The sequence below is a fragment of the Apteryx mantelli genome, chromosome 1 (assembly GCF_036417845.1).
Source record: "Apteryx mantelli isolate bAptMan1 chromosome 1, bAptMan1.hap1, whole genome shotgun sequence".
NCBI classification, from domain to species: Eukaryota; Metazoa; Chordata; class Aves; order Apterygiformes; family Apterygidae; genus Apteryx; species Apteryx mantelli.
The window spans coordinates 141,385,134-141,408,472 of NC_089978.1; the positions used below are offsets into that span (position 1 = coordinate 141,385,134).

Genomic DNA, 23,339 nt, shown 5'->3' on the forward strand with positions numbered 1-23,339 from the left:
AAAAAAAAGACTACTGAAGGCCTTGAAAAAAAATCAGTGCCTGGAAAGGGGCTTAGTACATTCACAACGTTATTTAACTTTAACAAAGAGCAGCAACCCCAGATGACCTTCTGGCTCCTGTCTCCACCCAAGTTCCTGGCCTCTGTTCAACGTCCTGGCAAAAGTTGCAGACATCCGCAGCACAATGCCAAGTAGCTGTTTTGTCTGTAGATATGTAATAGAGATTCGGAGAGTGGTGGTGGGGAGCTGTTACACGTAAAACATCACCTCCAAACACGAAACTGGCATCAAATTCCCATCAAAGAGCCTTGCCCCAACAGCACCAAACACCTCCTCAAGACTTCAGTGGCTCAGTCGGAGCAGAAAATTTCCACCGCTTCAGCTTACTGGTGGTGAGGTCCCCTCCCCAGCCCCCTCCCATGTCTGTGCTGAGGCTTCCTCTTTCATGTCAATGATTAACTCCATGCGATTGGGCTCCACAGTCTGTGTGAAGGATAGAGTGAGAGCAGGGCCCATTACATCATACTTTGCTGATGTGCTCAGTCATGGATCACTGATTTGCCTCCGACTGCAAGCTAGCAAAGCTGACACTTGAATGGAAAAGGGAATGTAACCCAGTGCACATGGCTTGTTAACACCTCCTGTATGTGATCGTTTTTAAAGAGACGCCTGAATGGTGCCCGTAATGGAAACGGCTTTTGTTTTCCTGTAGTAAGCTTTAGAAGAAAATTCAGTTTTGACTTTAAATACTTTTTTTGTCCCTTTTTTCCACTGGAGACAGGAAATGGTCCTTTCATGTGTTCAGAAATACAAATTATGATTGGCAGAACATTAGAGTATAGAAAAATAGCTTTTGAAAAAGATCCTGGAGGAGTGATCAAGGCAGATTAAAGGTTAGGCCCTGAACCTATCCAGCCAATCTCTTTGAGTCACACACCCCCACTTTCAGGAGTTTGTTTGTATTTTTATTATAGAACTGGCTAGACCTGCAATTTAAGTGAAAAGCAAAGTGGGAAGGGAAAAATGCTGGGCTTTCCTTCTCTTTCTCCTTCTCCTTCTCTGTGTAGGAAGTATAAAGAAGGCATAAAATATTAAACATTTTGCTTCAGCAAAATGTTCGTTATTAGTAATTTATACTTTTACCAAGACCACTATGACATTGCACTATGAGTGCAATGGAAGCTGTTCTAAAATAACATTAATTCTATATAACATAATATATACAATTATATTGTATATTATATTATATGCAATAATTAATGTAATATGCTATTAAATGCTCATTGTGCTATACATTGGGTGAATTTAATAGCAGGCTGTCATGAGAAATCAAGCAAGAGAGCACAAGGTGTCAGTTAAACATACAGATTCCGGAAACACTTTGGGTTTGTTAAAAGAAAAGTCCTAAGCTGTCTGCCATGAGATTTTATCTCCTGGTCCTAGCCTATTTAAAAAACTTGTTTTGGCAATCAGGACCATCATTGAGAAGCAATAGAGCAATAACATAGTAGCATTTAAAGAACTCTCTTTTTTCTCTCAAAAAGGGGCTCCGCTACTGATGACTGGATCAGAATGCAAGTGGGCACTCTCTGGAGCGCATAAAAATACTTGGCAGAAATCTTGCTATAATATGCTTTGTTCCTGTGACTAAATAGACAGGTTAAGAACAAGTTAAAAAAATATTTTCAACATTGGTCACTGATTTGTAAGTGGAAGAATGACAGCTGCCTAACTCACTTGACTCTTCAGACTAAACTGTAGGTATAAACAGTTTAGTTTGAGGAAAAGTTTGAGGAAAAACTTTTTCACTGTGAGGGTGACAGAGCACTGGAAGAGGTTGCCCAGAGAGGTTGTGGAGTCTCCTTCTCTGGAGATATTCAAAACCCACCTGGACGTGATCCTGTGCAACGTGCTCTAGGTGACCCTGCTTGAGCAGGGGGGTTGGACTAGATGATCCCCAGAGGCCCCTTCCATCCTCAACCATTCTGTGATTCTGTGATTCTGTTGAAAACAGAAGCAACTCAATATCAAGATATACAGTATGCTGTTCCCTTATGTGCTGGGGTAGCTTTATATCTCTCTGGAGGCAGTAAAGGGCCTTAAAATAGGCCAATGTGCTTGAACAGGCTTGTCCATGACCGTAAACGATGCCGCACGAATAGTCACAATGCTGCAGCACCACTGTTACTGCTGTGTACCAAAGCCGTGCCTCACGGCTCCGCATGGAGACCAGCAGGACCCGTGCAGAGGGCACAGAGCTGTGAGAGAGGTGCTGAGATCCAGGGCAGAGCTCCTGTCAGCCTGGCTGCTGCTGCCCATTTCCCATGTCTGCCCAGAAGGGCAGCTTGCCCTTTGTCCCCTCTGTTTGCACAAACCCTGGCTGGTCTCCCTACTCCCGTCCTCCTTGCCTCCACCTTTGCAACAGGTCAGGATTAGCCTGGCACCACAGCTTTGTGTGGGAGGATACTGTGTATATACATTCCCTCTGGGAATAATTAACCAATGTCAACATTGCTTGATCCTGAGATGGGAAACTGTTAAAAAAACAAGAGTGCTACAGAAAGCAGTGCTGGTAACTCAGGATGTGAGACACCATCTATGAGTCAGAGCATTTTACATAGCATTAAGGACCTTAGTGGCTATGTTTTTCCTGAGAGTTAGGTTTAATCTCACAGTGGCACTGCAGCTCCCACTGCACAGTATCTATACTGCAAATCTCTGACTGCAGCTCCAGGACCAGCAAACTCTGCTGAGGGTCTGTGTATGAGGCCAACCACCTCGCCTGCCCTCTTCCACATTGCTCAGCCCTGGCCCCACTCTACAGTGTATTTGGGGTCTATTGAAGCCTGTAGACCTCAAGCAGTGGAAGTCCAGCACTACAATGTCTGCTCCTGACTTCCAGCCACTTCAGCATCTCACTTGCTGTCTGTGTTGCCCCTAGACAGAAATGCAGGGCAGCAGCTAAGCAGACCGTGGCCTGCTTCCTGGAAGAGCTCTGCTCAGCAAAGACAGACCCCACGACATGGGCAGCTTTAGTGTAGGTAACTGAGTATTATCGAAGATGGACACAGTGGATGGGATGGGATGGGAGGGAAGGAGAGGGGAGGGGAGGGGATATGAAAGCATGAGCAATTCCAGTCCATGGTAGTCAGAGAGAGACCATTATAGTTTTTTCTCAGTAAATCAGCACTCCATAGTATGCATGGAGAAAAGCTGCTCACTTCATTTTGGCTACTTGAGAGCCACTTCCAGCCTACCCCAAATAGTTCAGCAACCAGAGAAACTGGAGATCCTAGCAGCATGTTGCACTGCACTTTTCACAGGAGCAGGCTTTTACAACTCAGAACGATTGGTGCACTTTAATTCTGCCCGTCTCAATTCTCCTCTGCTGAACTTCTATGGGTGTAGTGTCCTCCAACATATGTTGTGCTGTACAGCAGCAGAGCATTGCCATTGTGCTTTTGCCTCAGAGATCATTGCATTTTAGTCCTTGGAGAAGTGATCCGCGTCCATTTTGTAAAACACTTTTGAATCCTTTGAGAAAGATGACGTAGATAAATGATTTCTTCCCCACCATTGTAATTCCTCTCCTCTGTATTTTTTCTCCTGTCCCCTGTACAGTGCAAAACTCTTCTTCCTTTTCTTTTTTGAACTGGGATTGCCTGATCTTTTTTAACTAATAATGGAAATAACAAATGTGTTCTGGGTCTTGAAGACATCTCTGTCTTATAGCACTTATATGTTGTGAAGATGCGAGGGTGGCAGAAGAGACCTTTGGCTGTGATAAGACCCGTATGTCTGATTCAGGATGTGTATAGCAATGTTACCATGTCAAATCTTTGTTTAAATTGGGTCCCACTACACAAGTGTATTTATTAGCATAACCAAGTTGCAATGGCCAAGGAAAGGAAAAAATGACTTGCCTAATGGAAATGAATTGTGCAACATAACCTGGTGGCACATAGGACTCTATCATGGTATTTAATGTCTCTCCCTGCACAGAGAGAGAGAGCTTTGACAGAGGTGCCGGTAGGTCTGTATAGCCATTGGTAGACAGCCAGGGCATACCATTTAGTGGAAGGACATCATTAAATATGCCTTTATTTTTATTACTTTGTAATATTATTATGCAGCTGAAATAAATCACAAACTGTTTTTAGTGGGATTTGGTCACAGCAAGCAACAAAAGCAATGTGCTGGGGGCTTTCTTCCTGATCTCCCTGCAAGCAACCCTCTGTGCTCTCTGCAAGCAGCAGAAGTTTTGCATAAGGGTGAACCTATGACCTTTTGGTCTCACCTTAGAATATTTATTAAATACATTAATAAGTACAACTTCTCAAACTCCTAGGACCATATTCTAGGCTCCTGTAGCCCCAGTCTGCCAGCAAAGGTGTGCTGCAGAACCCCTTGACCAAACCTCATGACTCACTATTGATCCTGCTGGAATCTGTGTAAGTGAACACGTCAACCTTTTCTACGTAGTCACTCATTTTCTCAGCTCCCACATGAGTAAGAATCTAACTTTTCTGGTGAAAAATATTCTGCTAGAAAAACTAAATATGCTACTGGGAAGGTATTAGCCATTATGTGATAATTTTGGCTAAACACATTTTGTATTTACTCTTTTCCCAGCCCCCTCTGAAAGCACAGCTAGATGTGCAAGTTCTTCCTTTAACATTTGTTTTCTTGTTTTAGTTTGTACAAACACAGATGATTTTTGAGGGAGGAAGACTAGCAGACTGTGATTCAGATAGCACTGCTGGAATACCAGCATTATTTGTGTAAAACACCCATTGGCTCTTTCTTGTGATCTTTAAGATGTCTTTTTTTTCTTTCTATTTTTTTTTTTTTGGGGGGGCGGTCAGGTAAATGTTAACAGGAGATTTATCATTAATTACCTTTGGGTTTTTGTATAAGGTTATATAATTTCAGTGAACACTGTGTGTTGCAAGACTCCTTTTTCACTATTTTGATTAAAATTACTCAGAGCTTGAGTTTTGGCTAAAGCATATCCAAACTGAGCTAGATAAACCCCATCTCAAAAGGGAACCTCAAAATGTTTCAGCTTATGTCCAGTTAAGATACAAGCATCACCTCCTTGGATACTGGAATGTATGCAGATCAGAGCTATGAGTTATCATGCTTCAGAGTTGAGCAGATAGACAACAGCGTGATGCTGGATTTGATTCAATTCATCCACTGCATACATTCAAAAATGTCTATAGCCCATTCTTTTCTGCAGTAAAATTGTATTTCAGTAAAGTTTATTCTTATCTAATGCTAATATCCTGGTTTCCACAGAAGTGACATCTCCACTGACTTCCACAAAACTAGGATTTTGTAGTCAGCAACACGCAGCTGGGGTTTACCATATAAGCCTGAAAAGTAACAATAGCCACAGAAATAAGAGGTTTTGTTTTCTAAAGGAAACAGGTTGCAGCGGAGATGTCTCTGCGTAACTCAAAGGAATGAGATACAGTAAATCCAAGCTCAGTTACTGACTGGCTCTGCTACAGATTTCCTGGCTGACTCCGGGCAAATCATCATATCTCAATGTGCTGCATTGTACCCCTCAAAGATGGTAATTCTTTTGCACATTCACAGGAGGAGGAAGCAGCAAAGGGGAGGTAAGAGAGCCGGGGTACTGTCATATCCATTCCTGCATCTCACAAGCGTCAACACCATGAGAGAGCTTTCAAAAGGACAGGCCCGTAGACTGAAATATTCAGCAACTTCTGCTAGTATTGATTTCATAATTAGGCCGTGGCATCCTTTTGAGGGGGAAGGAAAGATCCTTCTGTATCTCTGATCATCCTTCAGCTCCTGTTCCTGAACTCGAGCAATATTTCCTTACCATGTCTTCTTTATGTCCCCTGCCACACACACCACACACACACTTCTTATTTGCGTGTGGGACTTGGATTAAAGAGGGATTCTGTTCACAAACCTAGAGGGACCTGTGGTCCTGGGCCTGTCTCTTCAGAGCACTAATTCCTCCCTCCTTCTTTTGTTATGTTTGCCAGTGGAAAAAATTAGCAAACTCTATTTACAAATATTTTTGCCTGTTGGCCCCCTGCCTAATGCTGTGCTGTTAAAGCTGTCACTGTTCCACTAAACAATTGCCAAATGTTTTTGCATGCATGCATAGGCTTGCTTTTGAGTTCACATATTCTTATTCCATCAGCTACCATCCATAGCTTAATTCAAGGTGAATACTCTAGTCTTCAAGCCTGGTAGAAAATTTCCTCTTTATTACACAACTAAAATATACTATCCTAGCAATGCTGGTAAAGTTTCGAGCTAAGAAGGTTTCCTGCAAACAGTTTTTCTGCTCCAGCTTCTCCTTTCATTATAGAAAATGTTCCGCTCACAATGGAGCACCATGCCCAAAAGCCTTGCATTTACATTGGACTAGGTCAAAGGGGCTGTAGCTACAGAAAGTGAGACCTCAGTGGAATTTGGTTACCTAATTCCAAAAACTGTGTCCCAGAAAAATCTCTTTTCAGGTGGTGCCTGATCCCAGAGACAAGTAATCTCTACTTCTGTGTGCCCAAAGATGTCTGAGCAGCTCAGTGTCAAAGCCGAGTTACAATCAAGGAACAAAATATTTCTCTTCTTTTTTTTGCCTGTGACTCTTGACCTAGCAACCATTCCCGTTGGTGGCCAACACTTTCTCTTAAAGTACAGAACGGAGTAGTGTCTGTGTTCACCTTCCTGCCTTCTTCTCTTCTCTTTAAGGCTCACCAAGGTGGCCTACCAAGGCACTGGCCTACCAAGGTGGACACCCACTTTCTCTCTGTCTGTGGGGCTCAGTCTCCCAGGATGCCCTTAAAGAGCAGCCCGTACAGGCCATTTTCATTAGGGATTGACTCAGTGTCATGTAAGCAAATAGCAATAGTGATAGTAATGCTACGTCCTTTGACACACGCCATCAATATAAATGTATGATTATACAGCACATGGGTGGTCTCCCCCTTCTGTTGTACTTCGGTCTGGTACTCCGACAAAACACAGATGATCATTTGCTGTTTTAATTTTTGTGCAAATACATTCATGCTTCTGTGTGTGTTTTGTCACAGAATATGAGTGATCTAATTTACTAGTGTTTCAGCAGCAGCTGAAACAGCTAGTGATAAAAGGATGTTGAAGAACAGCCGAAGAAAGCACGTTTCATATCTGTAATTGCAAATGGTAGCATGGGAAATGCGATTCAGAGATGAGAAAAGAAAGATTTATGTCTCTAATGAAAACAGCTCCAATGTCAAATACAGCATTACTTTCCAGACAAGATAAAAACGCAAGAATTATGTCTAGAAATTATTCAGTGAAAAATTCTGAGTAACAAATGCATTTGAGAAAATTACTAGGACAGTTTGCAAATAGGAGAAAGGAGGACACATCAGGTTTTTAATCATTACAATCTATGCATCTAGCTTTAGTAGTAATGATGGACAACAAATCAAAGCACTGCCCAGATTTCCTCCACACTGTTTGGTCAGTGAACCTTAATCCTGATCCAAGGCACTGCTGTTTTTACCACCAGTCCTACCAGGCTCAGTTGTTTCTCTAAACCCATGAAGTGCAAACACACAAGATCCAGGTAGTCTTCATGAAGATCATTCCAGGACCTGAATCTTTGCTTCTGCAGTTGAAAACAGACAGTATAGGAAATATGACTGCAGACATATAAAAGCCTGTATGTATTATCCTATCCTGTGTAAATATATCGGGTGGGAAGATTGCAACATAAACAGTTAAACTACATTCTTTCTATGCTGGGCACATCCTAACTATCCACTCAATGAACCTGTGACAAGCTGTGAAGAGAAATTCTGGAGTTGGAGCCATAAGGCTTGTTGAGTATTTTGGTTCTGACTGTCCCGTCCACTTCTTCAAACTCTTCTCCGAGACTGTAGCTCTTACTGATCCATGACAACTTAAAACACAAGCTTGTGATCTTCAGACTTACATTAAGAAAGTTTATGATGTTGCAACAGTCGGTGAAGTGTCAGGCCAAGTGTCCCTCATCCCCAAGAAGTGGGATCCAACCTGCCTGGTGACTTAATCATGGCATCATGACAAATGAGGTCTTATATTTTAATGCCATAGGCCAGTAATGCCAACCAGTCAGCTAATCCTTTGTGCTATATTTCTTAATAAAAATGACACTGGCATAATTTCCCTAACTGGAAATGATGGTGACTTAATGCCTTAAAAACTGTATAAAGCTCAGTAACCTTTATCCAACTCCATGCAATCATCCTTCGTGATCTGTTGGGGTAAAGAGGACTGTGCCAGAGGCAGTTCAGTCTAGCTTGACAGAACAACTGTTAAATATCCCTGAATGTTAAAAACATGCCACTGGTGAGCTCCACACTCCGTGCATGCTCTGCCTTCATTTTCAGATGTTGGGCTATGCAGCTCAGGTCTTCCTCCCCAAACCCCTTATGTTGAGACCAAGAAAGCTCCATCCAGTGCTGCCCAGAACCAATGATGTCCTTCATCTTTCTTGAGAAACCTGTCTCACCTTTATTTATTTGGGGTTAGGTAGAGCCCAGCGATCCAAATCAAGCTAGATGCTGTCAGCACATCGCCTAGGGGAGCCTGCCCAGCACAGCTTGCAATCTGATTAAACAAGACAAACACAGACAGACGGGCTAGGTACACCAGCAGAGCACCTAAGGTGCAAGTTAGCGCTGTTTTTAAAAAAGCCATCCTCATCTTCCCCCTCCCTCACAGAAATGCTGGTGTTCAGGGTTCATTTGCAGCCTCTTTCAATAACTTCTTGAGAGGCGTTTCCCACCCCCACCCCACGTTCCAGTACAGAGGTCTCTTTATTTTTAATTCTTTTAAACATGGCCCCAAGCCCTTTTATTATTTAAAAAGCAAAACAAGGAGGTTGTAAGCAAATGACATGAAATTCATTTCCTTTCCAGAAGGGGAAGGGGGGAATCCTGGGGATTCTGCACACAACTCAAGCACCATTCTTGTGGTCTGTGATGTTGCTACCACCCTTTCGTGCTATTTTTTTGTAGGCATAAATCAATCCCAACCCTCCATTATCCTCCACACACACATCATATAGAGGCCAAAATGATAGACGGCTTTCAGACTAACTGGCTGAGAACAATTCCTATTAAAGATCTTTCCCCAGCAAGTCCAGCTTACACAGTAGCTGTATACATGAACCTCCATCATCAGCTATTAGTTTGCTGTAAAATGAGGTGACCACATGATGTAACCTGGCTAGCTACAGTTCAGTGATATAGCATCGCATTAAAGCAAAATTATGGAGTGCACAGTGTACTTTAGCATATAAAGCACTTCCCATCAAATGCAAGCCAAAAAAGGTAAAGCAAAATGAAAAGGATACAAACAGCTATGAGTGAAGCATTAAATCAGCTGATTCTGGATTCCTTATTCAATATTTTCACAATGTTTTTTATGAAACAAAAATATTGTATTGAATTAGTGCAAGAGGAAAATTGGATCTTTGACCAAAAAAAAAAAAAAAGAAAAGAAAAAACAGGGGGAAGGGGAGCTGTTTGGGAAAGCTTATTTAAAAAAAAAAAAGTTTTTTTTTAAATAAGATAATTGAAAAAAATAAAGTTAGGCATTGGCAAATTCAGTCAAAACATTTCAATAGCCAAAGTGCAAAAAATTCTGGCTTTAGTTTGTTCTACAAGTTATGATACCCTGTGGAAAATGTCAATAGGATGATGAAAACTTATTTTTGTTTTCATTTTCCACAAAAAATAGCTACACGGGCAGATATTCTCTCCCTTAGACAACACCCCTAGGCTACAATCTTCCTCCATTCAGCCCCTCTTCTTTCCTTTTTTATTCCAGCAAAGAAAGAGAATGAGAGTTGGAAGATAAAATTAAAAAGAGGAGAAGAAAAGCAGGAAAAATGAAAAGGAGGAAGCAAGGCACCAATGCTGAAGATAGCCTCCCCACTTCTTTCAGTGTGGTTGAGCATGCTGGGGCACCTTCTGCAAGGGTACCACCCATGCCCAGTGCTCTCACAGCACGGCATCCCTCCACGTCAGCCTTCCCTCCGCCCAAGAATGGTATTTCCTATTTTTGTTACAAGGTAAAAGATAAAGGAGTTTTAGAGTCTACAGAGTGGTCAAGGACACAAGAGAAGGAGAAAATCAGGAAGGGAAAACAGCACAAAGGAATGGGAGGAAGAGAGGGACAATGCAAGATTCCCAATAAGGGGAAGGACCGAAGGGGGTGCTTGGCAAAGAAAGAGGAGGAAAGGGCCTAGCAAAATGCCAGAGGAGAGCAGGAAGGGCCAAAGAAAGAACAGAATTATTTTTCTCCCTTCACACCATTACCATAAACTTAATTTTCTTTTCTTCGTCTGTTTTCTGAAACTCAACATGTTTACAACTTAAGTGGTAAAGACAAAGGTTGGGAAGGAAAACGGAGTAAAGCAAGTTGCCCAAGGGCCTAGCTCACTTCATCTCCTGAATCCAAGTCCACATTTTTGTCCACACTGCTTTAAATTTAAACATCATTTACTGATCTCCTGCTTTCCATTAACTTCCTAGGCAGCCTGTAGCTGATGTGATGGTAATGAAAAATTTAAGTGAAACCATTTTAACATTGCAATGTTTGAGAAATTTATAAGGCATCAGAAGATATTGCTTTAAAACACTATCAAATCCACTGCTCTGGTGACATCTGGCATCCAAGGTACAAGACAGCCCTGGTTCTGAGGATTGATTTGGCTAGTGCTTTCCCGATGCAAGTACAGATAGCTGCTCTTAGGCACACCCAGAGAGACCTAGCATGTTGAAAATGCCCACCAACCTGCAACAGCATAGTGAAGAGCTGTTTGGAAGTAGAGGGTTCAGGAGAGTTAGGAAATTTTTGCAGAAAAATCATTTGCTGTAGTACATTATTTTTTTCAAAATGTGACGTGTCAACAACAAGCCTGCATTAAAGAAATCAAAGAAGAAAATTTTCTGACAATTCAAAATGGGAATTGGTGCACTGGTTTCATTTACAGAATATTACTTCCTTCCTATTGAAAACAAATGTCAAATTTTGGGAGGGAAATGGGGCTAGCTTGTGTCTAGTATTGAATATTTTGTGCTTTATATCCATACGCGATTTATTCTTCAAGGTGTGCTAATCACAAAACCATCCGGCCATCACAGCAAAACACAGGGCTAAAGGTGAAAGCAGACCCACGAGCTTCTCCCATCCCATCCCCTCCTTTGTGAGGTCCCTCAGTCCTGCCTGGGCTGATGGCCAGTCCTGAGCCATCACAGAAACTCCTCGATCACAGTTAGAAGAGCTTGTTGGCTTTGAACTACCTCAAGTGGACACTACTGGCAAAGTAGCTGCAGCAGCACAGAGCGGCGAGCACTCCAGGCACCGAGTATCTACCAGTTTCTTGGAGGCTACAGAGCCTCGCTGCTGCTTGACTACACAGCTGATTTGGGTGTGCCAGTGAGCTTCCCAGGTACATCAGTTCCACGTAGAAATGTCCCATTCATTTAGCCAGAAAATTTGGCAAGAGGCTGAGGCAGTTCTCCAAACCGCTGAGAGCCGTGGTCATTTCTGCTGATCTGAGCTGCCAAGAGCTCCGGGGAAAAAGGTGTTCAGGGCTCAGGCTAAGAAAGGTGCAGGTCAGCCCCAGGCATTCGCCTTCCTGGACAGCAAGCTCTGCCTGTCCCACTCGTCTGAGCAGGGTCAGAAGATCGTTCAGCCCTGCATCATGGTGAGCAGACAACCTTTTGTAGTCATAAGGCTGGTGGACTATGTCAGGTTCAAACAGAAATCTTCTAAGCAAACTTACTTCTGACTAAGTGGTTCCAGACTGCAAACCATAAAGATTGAAATCATCCATTTAGCCATGACAAGGATCATAGGAAATATTTCTTAATGCTTTCCAAAGAAATGTTACTTAACTGAATCTCCCCCTTTTTATTTTCCATGAATATTGTAGCTGAATATATATTTGCCAAAAAGTTTCATGTTAATTTCTGAAAGTGTTTACAGAAAGCAAATTTACCACTGGTAACTTTGAGTATTCTCAGTGGAAATCTCAGAGTTACGCTCATGTAACCATGGAACGGAAATCTGTCATCATTTGTCCAGTCCAAACAACTAACATTTTGACTGTTTAAATGCTCATAGGCAAGCTACAAATAAATGATTATTCACAGAAATTATGGGCAGAATTGTTTCAAACAACAAGTACATTCAAGAATATCTGGGCTGGCTCATAAATAATTTAGAACAGGAAAAAAAGATTAAACTCTTCCATTCAATAACTTGTAGATTATTCACACAGCTCTAATAACAATCCCCTGTCTCTATAAGCCTGCATCAGATGCAGTCCAAAACTGGAATAGTGGAGAAAGCTCCCCTTCTATCATTATCAAAATCCATAGTTCAAGCTCTTTTGCCCATTCATTTCTACCAAACAGCAGCAAAAGATTGAGATTCTCTTCACAGGGGATGGTCTGGAGTCGCTTCATCTCAGTGGTATGCAGATATTTCCATTACGGTTTTCCAAAGTGACCAGGAACATTCATTAACCTTAGAAGAAAAGCATAAAATCACAAAAAAAACATTTTTTTCATCCTCTAAATATTCGTTTATCACATTATGGCAGCAACCACAGCTTGCAACTAACATTTGGAAGCTGCAAAAAATAGTAATTGCTGTCAATCAGTGGCTGGTTGCTCAGTTTATGACAAATGACCTACCAATGGTTACACTTAGTGCAGACCCTAGGCTCTTGGCCAAACACCCTCAGTGGCTTGCACCCTCTGCACCTCCCAGCCTCCCATTACCATATCTCATAGGTGATACCCACTTCCCAACTGTTTTCTTTTCCTTTGAGCATGCCACGAAATATTCCTGCATCGCATTCAGTCCATGGCCAGGTAGAATGCACACCATGAACATCCTTCAGTTGCAAAAGCAGAAGGTCCACCCTAGGAACAGAGCTGAAAAGAGCCCTGCCAGCCCTCAACAGTGCCCAGTGGGGCTGTTCTGACTTCAGGCAGCAGGGGGGTATTTATTTCTCTGGTTCAAGCTCATCCTCTTTGCCCTAGCTAGTCAGTGTGGCTAAAGAAACTATTTGGAGGTGGATGGGTATGCACTGCTATTCACCTTGAAACATTCCTGTCTTTCTCCTAGAAAAGTAGGTCACATTTCCACACTTTCCCAGTGAACCAGAGAATGGTTTTGAACTCCTTCACCTCAGGGGTTTCCAATGGGAACACATCCACGTGGCTGTTGCTGTCAGACCAACATCCTTCTGTCCACCTCCCAATCTGAGGTGGTTGGATGTGCGTTCTTTCAGGAGCTGGATGACCGTTCAGCTTTGCTCTGGGCCCAACCTCGCAAACCCTGCTCTTCACACCAAAGTAACAGGTCTATATTGCTTCTGTGCCAATGCTGGGTAAAGCCTGTCTCACATGGAGGTGCTCAGAACTGTCTGTTTCAAACATTGCTTGTAGCAGCGTTGTTTATTTGAAGGATTCAACAGATTCAACAGTATGCCTTAATTAAATGCTAAAGAGGTTTGTGGCTGTTGGCTGAGGGGAATAAACTATGACAATTCTGCACTGCGCTCTTAAACAGATACCTTTGTGCTGCCAACCAGCAGCTCTGTCCATGAGTGCAAGCATGTGAAGGTGTGTTATGCATCATAGGTCAAGTCAAGGGTACAAATTTGTCCAGATCAGTCATCAGCATGTTTTCCAGAGAATCAAATTACATGCCAAATTGTGTTTAAAATCATATGCAGGCCAATATGTTTTCTAGAAGGACTTGCTTTCTTCACTCTTACCTGTTCTAACAGGCAGACCAGTTTTAACTCAAGTGGCAGGGTTACTGCTTCGAAACCTATTGTGACGCACTAAATTTATGGCTCTGCAGGGGGACAGCTCTTCATTCACTGTAAAGAGAAACAGAGATAAGTGAAGAAATCAGAAGGCAGCTGACAAGATCATCATGTCGCATGTCCTGGACTGGGACTTACCCTCCTGCCCTACCTGTCCTGGAACACCTTTTTAATAACTGTTTCATCTCGGTGAAGTCATAGACTCGTATCTGAAAAAAACTATTGAGAACTACCTGAAAAAATTCAGACCTTTAAGTTTGGGGATGAGGAAATAGGAAAAGTTTTTCATAACGTGTCACAAAAAGTGGTTCTTTTTTGTTTTTGTTTTAAAATCATCTTTACTTAACAGTTGCTCTCCTAAACAATGGGCAGCCATAAACACACTACTGCTATCGATCTTCTTTTCTGCCTCTCAGCCTGGCACATGGACAGCTTTTGTTGAACCATTGCTGGGCACATGGGCTGCTAAAATACAAAACTGTTTGGAAAACAGGAAGTTTCCAATATAAAATCCTAACTGTTGTTGAAAAAAACTGTTAACTTGAGGAGCAAGTTTTTCCACACAACGACTGTCAGAAAAATGAAAGCCTTCCAGTTGAAAGTTAAGAAATATAGCCTTTGACCAAAAACATTTTCTGAGGCAAGCAGACATTTTCTAAAAATACTCAATTAGTCAAAAGCCTGAGTTTTCAGTCAGAAAATTAACAGTGAAAAATTTTCAGCCAGGCATAGTAAATTCACATTTACACCTCACTAGTCCAAACATTCTCCTTGTGTGTCCTTGTGTGTCAAGAGAGTTGGCAATACAGTCAGATGACCTGTAAGATCAGCAGCAATGAGTTAATATTTAACCAGGGGCCTGTTCAGGAGCTGCCATATAACAGAAACCTCTCACTCCCCAATCACTATGTACTGGCTCTTCAGCAGAGAAGCCCATGCCAGGCAGCAGGATGCTTAGACAGTTTGAACTGCTATAACTACAGTGGATAGCAAACAAGTTTGGACAACACGTACTGACTTTACATGGAGTTGTCCTCCTCCAGTTCCTCTTTTGGCCAGAAGAACAACAGACACCACAGGGATGCAGTGGGAAAGCTGGATTTTGGAGCATGTCACAGGGGCAGGCACTGTTTCATAAACTGAATGGGCAGTGCAAAATGTTCAACATATACATACACACAGGAACCATGTGATGTTGCCTAACCATTCCCAGTTGCAATAAGAAGCCCGGAGTCCTAGAAGAGGGAGGCAATGGAAAGCAGGCCTTTTCTTTCTGAGATACATTAAGGTCCACTCCCTTCCTCAGCTCCAGGATTGAACCCAAGGCTCCCTCTGCCGAACCTGCCACGGATCTGGTGCCTCTTGCATCCAGCTCGCAGCAATGGTCTAAAAATCCTCCCACCTCCTGTGTCTTTATCTCACCTCCTAGCCCAAGGCAGAGAGGGCAGGCCATGGAGAAATCCAGTGGAGACCCCTCTCCCTGCTCCCCCATGTGGGAGGAAGGGACAGACACAAACTCCAGGGGAAATTTTTCCCAGAAAAAAGTCTATGTGTGGGGGTATGTTATACCATGAACCCTTACACATCTCCAAAACCTTATTAAAAATCATTCGTGCAGTTTCGCTGAAGAGCTCTGGCTGAGTCAGCCTCAGTGTCTGGGCTGAGGAACTGCTAGCAACTGCACAAATGTTCATTTTCTAGTTAACTATAGAGACACTCTTATCAAGATAGACTAACAGGATCCCTCTGTTTCAGTGCAGCTTTGGGGGACTTCTGTATTGGATGCAAAAGAAAATAAGTGTTGTCTCAGCTGAAAGCTGAAATATGATGTGAACAGGCAGTTTTATTTTGGACCATCCCTGTCATTTTTCCATTTTACCACAGAAAATGATCAATAAAAAAATAAAAATAACCTGTTGTATATGTATAGCTCTTTTTTCTTACCAGTATATTACTTCTCACTTGCCTCCACATCTGCTTCATAACCATGCTCTCTTAGACTCAGAGCTTGATATTTCTACATATCATCCTGTTCCATCCCTCTCATTTCATGGCTTTTCAAAGCACAGTCCTTTTTCCTCACTAATAAAAATATGACGGCCTTCCAACTCCCAAAATACACTCTTTCATACCTTTCCACATCCCATGGAAGGACTTATGATTATACCATCCCTTTCCTGCTCCCTGCTTCAGCCATGCACAAGTCTTCTCATTTCCACTCCTACTAAAAGGCTGCATTCCCATTTCTCTCTTTAATGGTATGTTCCCCCTGCAGTATCCTCCTACCTTTTATCCATGCCTCATAAAGTCCACGTCACACAGGCCACTATTATAGAGTTTTGCCCTTTCTCCCCAGCTCTTAAACCCTCTCTCCTCCACACTTAAACTGTGGGCTTATATGCTTCTATCTATATTCATTTCATTACATTTCTCACCTTCCTTCAGAGTTCCTATTTACTTACATCTCCACACTATTTTGGATATTTAACTTTTAATAAGTCTTTAATTTAACTTTTAATAAGTCTCTCCAGGCAAACCGTCCAGGCCCAACACATAACAGGCATTTATCCATGCCTCTTTCAAAATCATTCCTGCCAAATTTCCTTCCCACTGTATTTCTCCATCCTTCTACATAGATCTATCTTTCTTCACTTAACTATCACTTTTTCTTTTCCCACCATTTTCCTTGCTCTCCTGACTGTCCACAGACTCCTATGTGCTTCAGCCTTCCGCCCCAGTAAGAACAGATAAAAGGGAATGGTGAAATCTTCTGTATTCGATTCACAGTCAAGGTAAGAAATGATGATAAAATTGAGTAAGCATTTCAGAAAACAGCACTGGTGCTTTCTCCTTTTTTTCCTTTTTGCCATGAACTGCAGACCTTTCTGACATATCTAACTTTTTTCTAAAAAACACATCAGCTCTGATCCTACTATGCTTGGGTTTGAAAACCAGCAGGTATTTTTTGCTGCATAATATACTGATCTGTTTATTTCCTCACCAATCCCTGCCTCAGAGTGAGATTCACACAATTTTTCTCCAGTGAAGTTTGAATCAAGGAGTTTTTAAAGATATAAATAGAAAGCAGCAGCAAGTTATCTGCAGGTAATATACCCATGATGCATTAAACCTGTGTGGAGTACCATGCCTAGAACTGTTTTACTATCATAAATCATTATAACAGCAAAATAACAGGAACATCCTTTGATATGAATATCTTGTCACACTCAGGCAAACATATACAAGTCCTACTGAAGACAACAAGAGCTGAAAACATAGCCAAAAGGAGATTTTGACCCTATCTCTTAAGGAATAATCATCAAGAAGAGAATTTGTTGAAGAATGTAGAAAGAAAAATCTTCCTTGAGGAGCTTAAAATATAGATGGAGCTTTGTGATGTTGAAGTTTCTGTCATTATTAGTAATACAGCAAGAGCATAGTAAGTTTTGCCTCTGCAAAAGCAGTGCTGTCCCGTTGGCTTGGAAGGAGCTATATATAAACAGGGCACACAATAGTACATAACATCAGTAAGAAAAAACTCATACCTAGAGTTACTAGGAGATCTACCTGAGACATTAAGACCCATATTAGATTCTTTCTCTCCTTAACTCAAGCAGACAATGCCCACAAGTTAAGCAGGTTAATCACATGCCTTCTTAGGACACAGCACAGTACAGCAAAGCTCCAAAGCACTGGTGCTTACAGCAGTGTTGATGCTGGACAAGAAAGTTTCTGTGATTCTTCCCTTTGATCATGGCAATGCTCCTGCTGCCATACTCTTCCTCTCATCTTCTGAAATGTCAAGCTACAACTCCAGAAGACACTGTAATTTTTTTATTGTTTCATAAAATCTATATAACCAGATGACGGATTCTTATTATTTTTTGATGGGCTTCTGGGTGCGACTGCTCCTCCTCTCTAGACCTTCAAATTTCAGTGCTGTACCAGAAGCATCTCTGGGAGCCGGACAGGTTTCTCTCTGAAATCCATCAACACCACTCCATTAGCCAGAAAGCCAGAAAGTGAGGGGCCTCATTTCCCTTTCCCCATTGCACAGCCAGGGCTAAACACCTCCTCTTTGTCTATCTCTAGCCCTCCCTCCAAAACATACACGCTCTTGTTCAAAAAGCCAGCTCTAGAAATTTAATAGTAAATAGCAAAATTCTGCTTACATATTTTGCCACCACAGTAACAAAGTAGCAGAAAATATCACAGTCTGTGGGATCTGTATGCTACCAGCATGGCTGCGAAGTACCCTGATCTGTATCTTAAAAAAAAAAAGGAAATGAGGCACAGAGGAATTAAGGGCCATAGTCAGACCTCCTACAGTGACTTATATTTCTTGGATGCCTAAGTCAAAAGACCAAAGAAGTATTTAGGTCTCCTGTTCACAGGGCTGCCAGACCTTGGCTGATAAAAAGAAATAGGGTGGTATTCAGATCCCTTTTCTGGGTAACTAGCTTGAATGTTGTCTCCATCTCCTTCCTCACTGTATAAGACATTGTGAGGCCTGGACAGCAGGTCTTGAGGATCTTTCATTGTTCTCCTTTACACAGACCCTGAAGCTGGTTTCCAGGTGGAGCCCAGCTGTGCATGATTCCCGGAGGTAACATGGGAAGCACTGGCAGGGCCAGAGATGAAGCCCTATCTACCTTAACTCAGTCTGTCACTTACCACTCATATTTCATTAATTCCAAAACATACTGCACTACTTCAGAAACAATGTGCTTGGCATAACTGAGTCACATCAATCAACCCGCCACATGCAGCTATCTCCAGTACAGAACAGAGCAGCTATGCAAGACAATTTGATTATATGTGCACACATTCAATTACTTAGTCTAGATCTCAAAAGATAGTCGCCATGGGTTTCACAGCTCATTTATAAAAAGCAGCATTGTTCCCAGCTATACCCATCAGCTGTCTTTATAAGAAGGCGTATTTGTCATTTTTGCAGTTCAATCCAAAGAGGCTAATAACACAGACGCTGAACAAATGTGCCTATCCCAGGGCATAATATTTCCTTTCCTACTGCATTTTAATTGTTCAAGGAAGGTATGAAATAAATAATCTCTGCTGTAGCCCTGGGACACCAATGGGTGATCATTGCTGACTTTGTTTTACAGATGGACCAACCCTAGCCCATGAGATGAAGCTATCTGCCCCAGGCTACACAACAGGCATCAGCAAAGTCAGTATCTGGTGAATTTATCTGGCACACATGGAGGACTTGTCTAGAGTACTACAAAAATTAGTATTCAATATTACTGGAACTTTACAGCTGAGGTCTGTGCTGTATACAGCACTTGCACCATCCTGCTCAAAGGAAAGCTTTGCTGGAGCTGGACATATTTTAATCAGACATAAACCTCCCTCCAGCAGCTTTACACAGTGCACCATCAGTGGTGGTGAGGTTACACCGACTGACAGAGGAAAAACTCCCCAAACAGCACTTCACACTCTCACAGTATTGTGCTTTAGCTGCCTCCTCCAAACTGATGTGTTTGCCGAAATTTCCTTTGGATTTCAGCAGGACTTTTTCTGCACAGGGGTCTGCCTGACACATGCATGGGGTGAGACCAGGAGCATTGGCCTGAGCTCCGCTGACACCTACTGACTGCAGGGAGGAGTGCAGGGATGGAGGGATGGAGAGATGGAGGGATGGGAAATGAAACATCTGTCCCAGCTAACCCACCGAGGGGCTGCAAGGGAGCACGGGATCCCCAGCCCAGACGTCTGACACAGGAGACCCCTGGCTGCTCAATGCCCTTCATTCAGCCATACGTCCTTAATGTTATTTACCCCACTAGAGCCATGCCCTGCTCTCAGCACCACAGGCCAAAGACGTCTCCAACAAACTGCTGGCTGTTGGTGCATGTGTGGGCCTAATTCCTGTAAGACTCCTGTAAGACAGGAGAATTGCTGTTATATTTTATGCATAAAGACTGAGGCACAAATTGTTTTAGTGGTGTCTGCTGTTACAAAGATCATGTCTTTACTTTAGCACCCAGAAATCCTTCTCTCCCTGACTTCCACCATTTGACAGTTAAACTATATGATGTCTTGGGATCAACCTATGTCATGTGAGAAACACCAAAGACAAAACATTTTCAGTCAGACCCTCTCAGTAAGCTTATCCATCACTTCTGCCTAGGAAGACTCATTCCTAACGGGCTGTGTGCATCCCCCCTGATTTCAGATATGCCACCTTGCAGAGAAAGGCGCCATCCGGTGCAACTATAGAGGAAGCATTTAACCTTAAATGAACAGAAAGCTCACTCAGACATAAGCCCTACACAGAGGCAACTCTCACATTTGTTCACTCATGCAAATAATCCCTTTTGTCCCAAGAGAGCAGTTGTGCCAAAACACACCAGTATGATAAAGGGCCCCACAACCAGGCTTTCTTTTGTGAGCCAGCCAGCGCCCTGCATTTGAGAGGACAGCATTGCCAACTCTTAAAACGTTGACTTGGGTCTCACAATACCTGGCATTTTTCCTATCATCCCACTACTGAAATCCAGTGAATGCTTTCATTTTTAAAGGTATGAAGAGAGCTTTTAACACTCTCACAGTTGAGGCAAAAGCCTGACCCGAGCCTTTAGACTACGCTGGGGGAAACAGAAAGAGGATAAATGAAAAGGAGTCCCACTTTTTAGTCCTTTCTAAGCCAAATTCACAATTTAGGGGAGGGCTGAGCACTTTAAAAGAGTAAAGTCTGCAGTATTGAATTTACAATCTTCTCTAGTAAAAACCAGTCACTTAATCTACCTCATTTCACAGAAGATTCCATTAAGGATACTTCCTTCCTCTTTTCCCTGAAGTGCTCACATGCTAAATTGCACATAGGAGAAAGTACAAGAAAAAAGGTCACACAATATTAACTAAAACAGGGAAGACATCTAACTCAGTTTTTCTTTGCCAAGAATTTTAAAATTCCCATAGCTTTATAAATACAGAGCATCAGCTAGCATAAGATTGCACATCACATCAATTCCAGTGAAACTTTGCTTCATCGCACTAATGTAAGATTGGGGCCACTGATATGAGCAGATGTTTTTCTGAATGACACTGCTTTGGAAGAAAGAAATAGCACCATCATCATGAAACACACACTGAGTTTCACCAGAACATACAGTCCCCAGAGAAAGTGGTGGAGTGAGACTTGCCTTGCTCAGATGAGGCTGTAAATGTTTCACTGCATCAGCAGACCTGTTTTCCACTTTGATTAGTAAAATGACTTATTAGTTAAATATAGCTTTTTAATAAGAGAATTCAGTCCCAGCCAAAAAAGCTGGTCTGACAGACCTTATGTAAAGCTGGACTGACAGATATGAAGCTGGATTAACAGGTCTGAAGTGTTTTTTTCCCGAAAAAGCACAGACAAAGCACACGTGGTGATGGTATATCAGCAGGCTCCCTGCCCTTTAGCTCAATATATTCCTTCTAGATTCAGACAGATCCCATCCAGAGTGGCCTGTCCTTACTTTATTCTTTCTTTACTGGGCTGCCATTATGCCAGTTGCTGAGGCATTCTTCGGTGCACAGTCATTTCTTTGAAACCAGCCTAAAGAGAAGTAGCTCATTTTATGTCCCCAATACAAGTTCGCCAGCAGTGTGCCAGGACTAGTGTTATGATAGAGTTGTCCACTGCTGCTAAAACCAGCGCACACATACACAGGATGCACAGCAGCCATGACGGCCGAGTGAAGAGTTAACAGGACTGAAGTTTGTCAACTGATATGCAGAAGAACTGATAGCACAAGAGCTGACCTGCGCAAAGCTGTTGAACAGAGGACTTAACAGGACTAAAGAAGTCTACCAACCGATATGCGCAAGGACTGATATGCGCAAGGCTGCGGAATGGCAGCATTAACAAGACTGAAGAAGTGAAGTCTGCCACCTGGAATCTGCACGGACCCCCGGGGAGGGAAGAAACAATACGGAGGTGTTGTGGTCTTGCCTCGCTAGCAGGGTCCTCCCGAGCAGACAAACAGACAGTCCTGTGATTGTGAAACTTGCTAAAAGTCAGCAAAAGCAGTGTTTGCCCAGAGCCCCAGCCGTATAAAAAGAGACTTGGGAGCTAGGAGAGTTTGAGCAGGGACGGGAACGTGACCTGATCATCCTCTCCGGCTGGACCGTGAGTATTCCTCCCCCTCCCCTTTTCCTGGGACGCTGGGTTAAGGTAACTCCTCGAGGTTGAGAGCCCTCTCACTAGGAGAGTGAACAAGAAAGCTTTCAAGTAGGGATAAGCAGTCCTTCCAAATAATAACGCAGTAATCGACGGTTTCAGGTTATCCTTTCTAAATTAGTAACTGATGGTTTTGTGTTATCCTTCCTAAATTAGTAATCGCATTATTTTAATGGATGTTACTAATCCAAGAACTTGTGTGAGGAAATAAACATCTTTTTTTATTATTATTACATTACTGTCTCAGTCGTTACTATCGAACCTTCATAGCATGACAGCGTGACAAGCCATATGGCCACAGTGCCTTTTTTTATTTCAAAAGTGGCAACCCTAACCCAGCCCTACCTATAATAAATCTCAATCTGCTACAAGTATAGTCCCTCAACACCAACATACTTATATGCCCAGTCTTTTCTCACCATAAGTAATATCTCACTTGGGCTTAATTATTCCTCCTGTGAATTTCACATCTGATAAGCATTAAAATGCAATCAAAAATAGAATAAGCCCTCTTGCAAGAACAGTCTTGCTCTCTGTAGAGATTCCTCATGACTCCTGGTTCCCGACTACAGAGCCTTGAAGCTGGGGGAGAGGGAAAGGCTCAATGTGCCAAACTGTGCCCTCAGATGTGCATTCCTATCATCCACTGGTGTTAGCAGGATTTGTGCATGAGGACAGAAGTCAGCCCAGTATCTTGCTGTTCACCATGTTCCCCATGAGTCTGTTGAACCAGGCATGCCTGCTGACTCACCTGATGCTCAGCTACCGTAAGCCCTTGTGATTTCTGTCCTGCTTATGCAAGCTCAAGGAAAGATGAGCTGTGCTGAAACAGATGGGCATGCAACAGTGTGAATGAGAGCAGAATCTGGGCCTCTTTTATAAAAGCAAACCCATAAACCACTCTACAAATAGAGAAAAGTGATCTAAGAAGCCAGCCTTAAAAATCCTACTAGAAAAGGAGGGAAAGAGCACATCGGCACTGCTGGGCTCCACTCTGCCTTCACTGTGCTTTTTCTGGTACTCTGAATCTGTTGCACTTTTTCATATAATCACAAGGCCAGCTTCTGCTCTCCAGTACACCAGACTGAGTCCAAAGTTACCACAATTACTTCAGGGTTACTGCAGACTTAAACTTAATACAGAATTTAGTCCAGTTTAATGCATCACCACCTCGCCGGCTGTCACCCAGCATAGTACATTTGTTTAATCTACGACTGTTGTCTTAACATTCCTTCACTAAAAATCCTCCCTCCTCGAGGGGAGGATTAGAGATGT

General features: G+C 42.6%; 1 protein-coding gene across 2 annotated transcripts in view; it reads right to left on the reverse strand.

The window, feature by feature from the left end:
* Nucleotides 1–11,862: 11,862 nt before the first annotated feature.
* The window catches only part of CREBL2 (cAMP responsive element binding protein like 2), a 72,416-nt gene continuing 60,939 nt past the window's right edge, over nt 11,863–23,339 (reverse strand). The window contains exons 4-5 of one of the 2 annotated variants that reach the window (XM_067304753.1): nt 13,820–13,927; nt 11,863–12,558 (exon numbers count right to left, since the gene is read on the reverse strand). In XM_067304753.1, coding sequence (XP_067160854.1) covers nt 13,848–13,927 — 80 coding nt within the window. In that variant the 3' untranslated portion in view covers nt 11,863–12,558; nt 13,820–13,847. Of the gene's footprint in view, nt 12,559–13,819; nt 13,928–23,339 lie in introns of those variants that run through there. The other variant, XR_010885629.1, reaches the window with a different exon arrangement.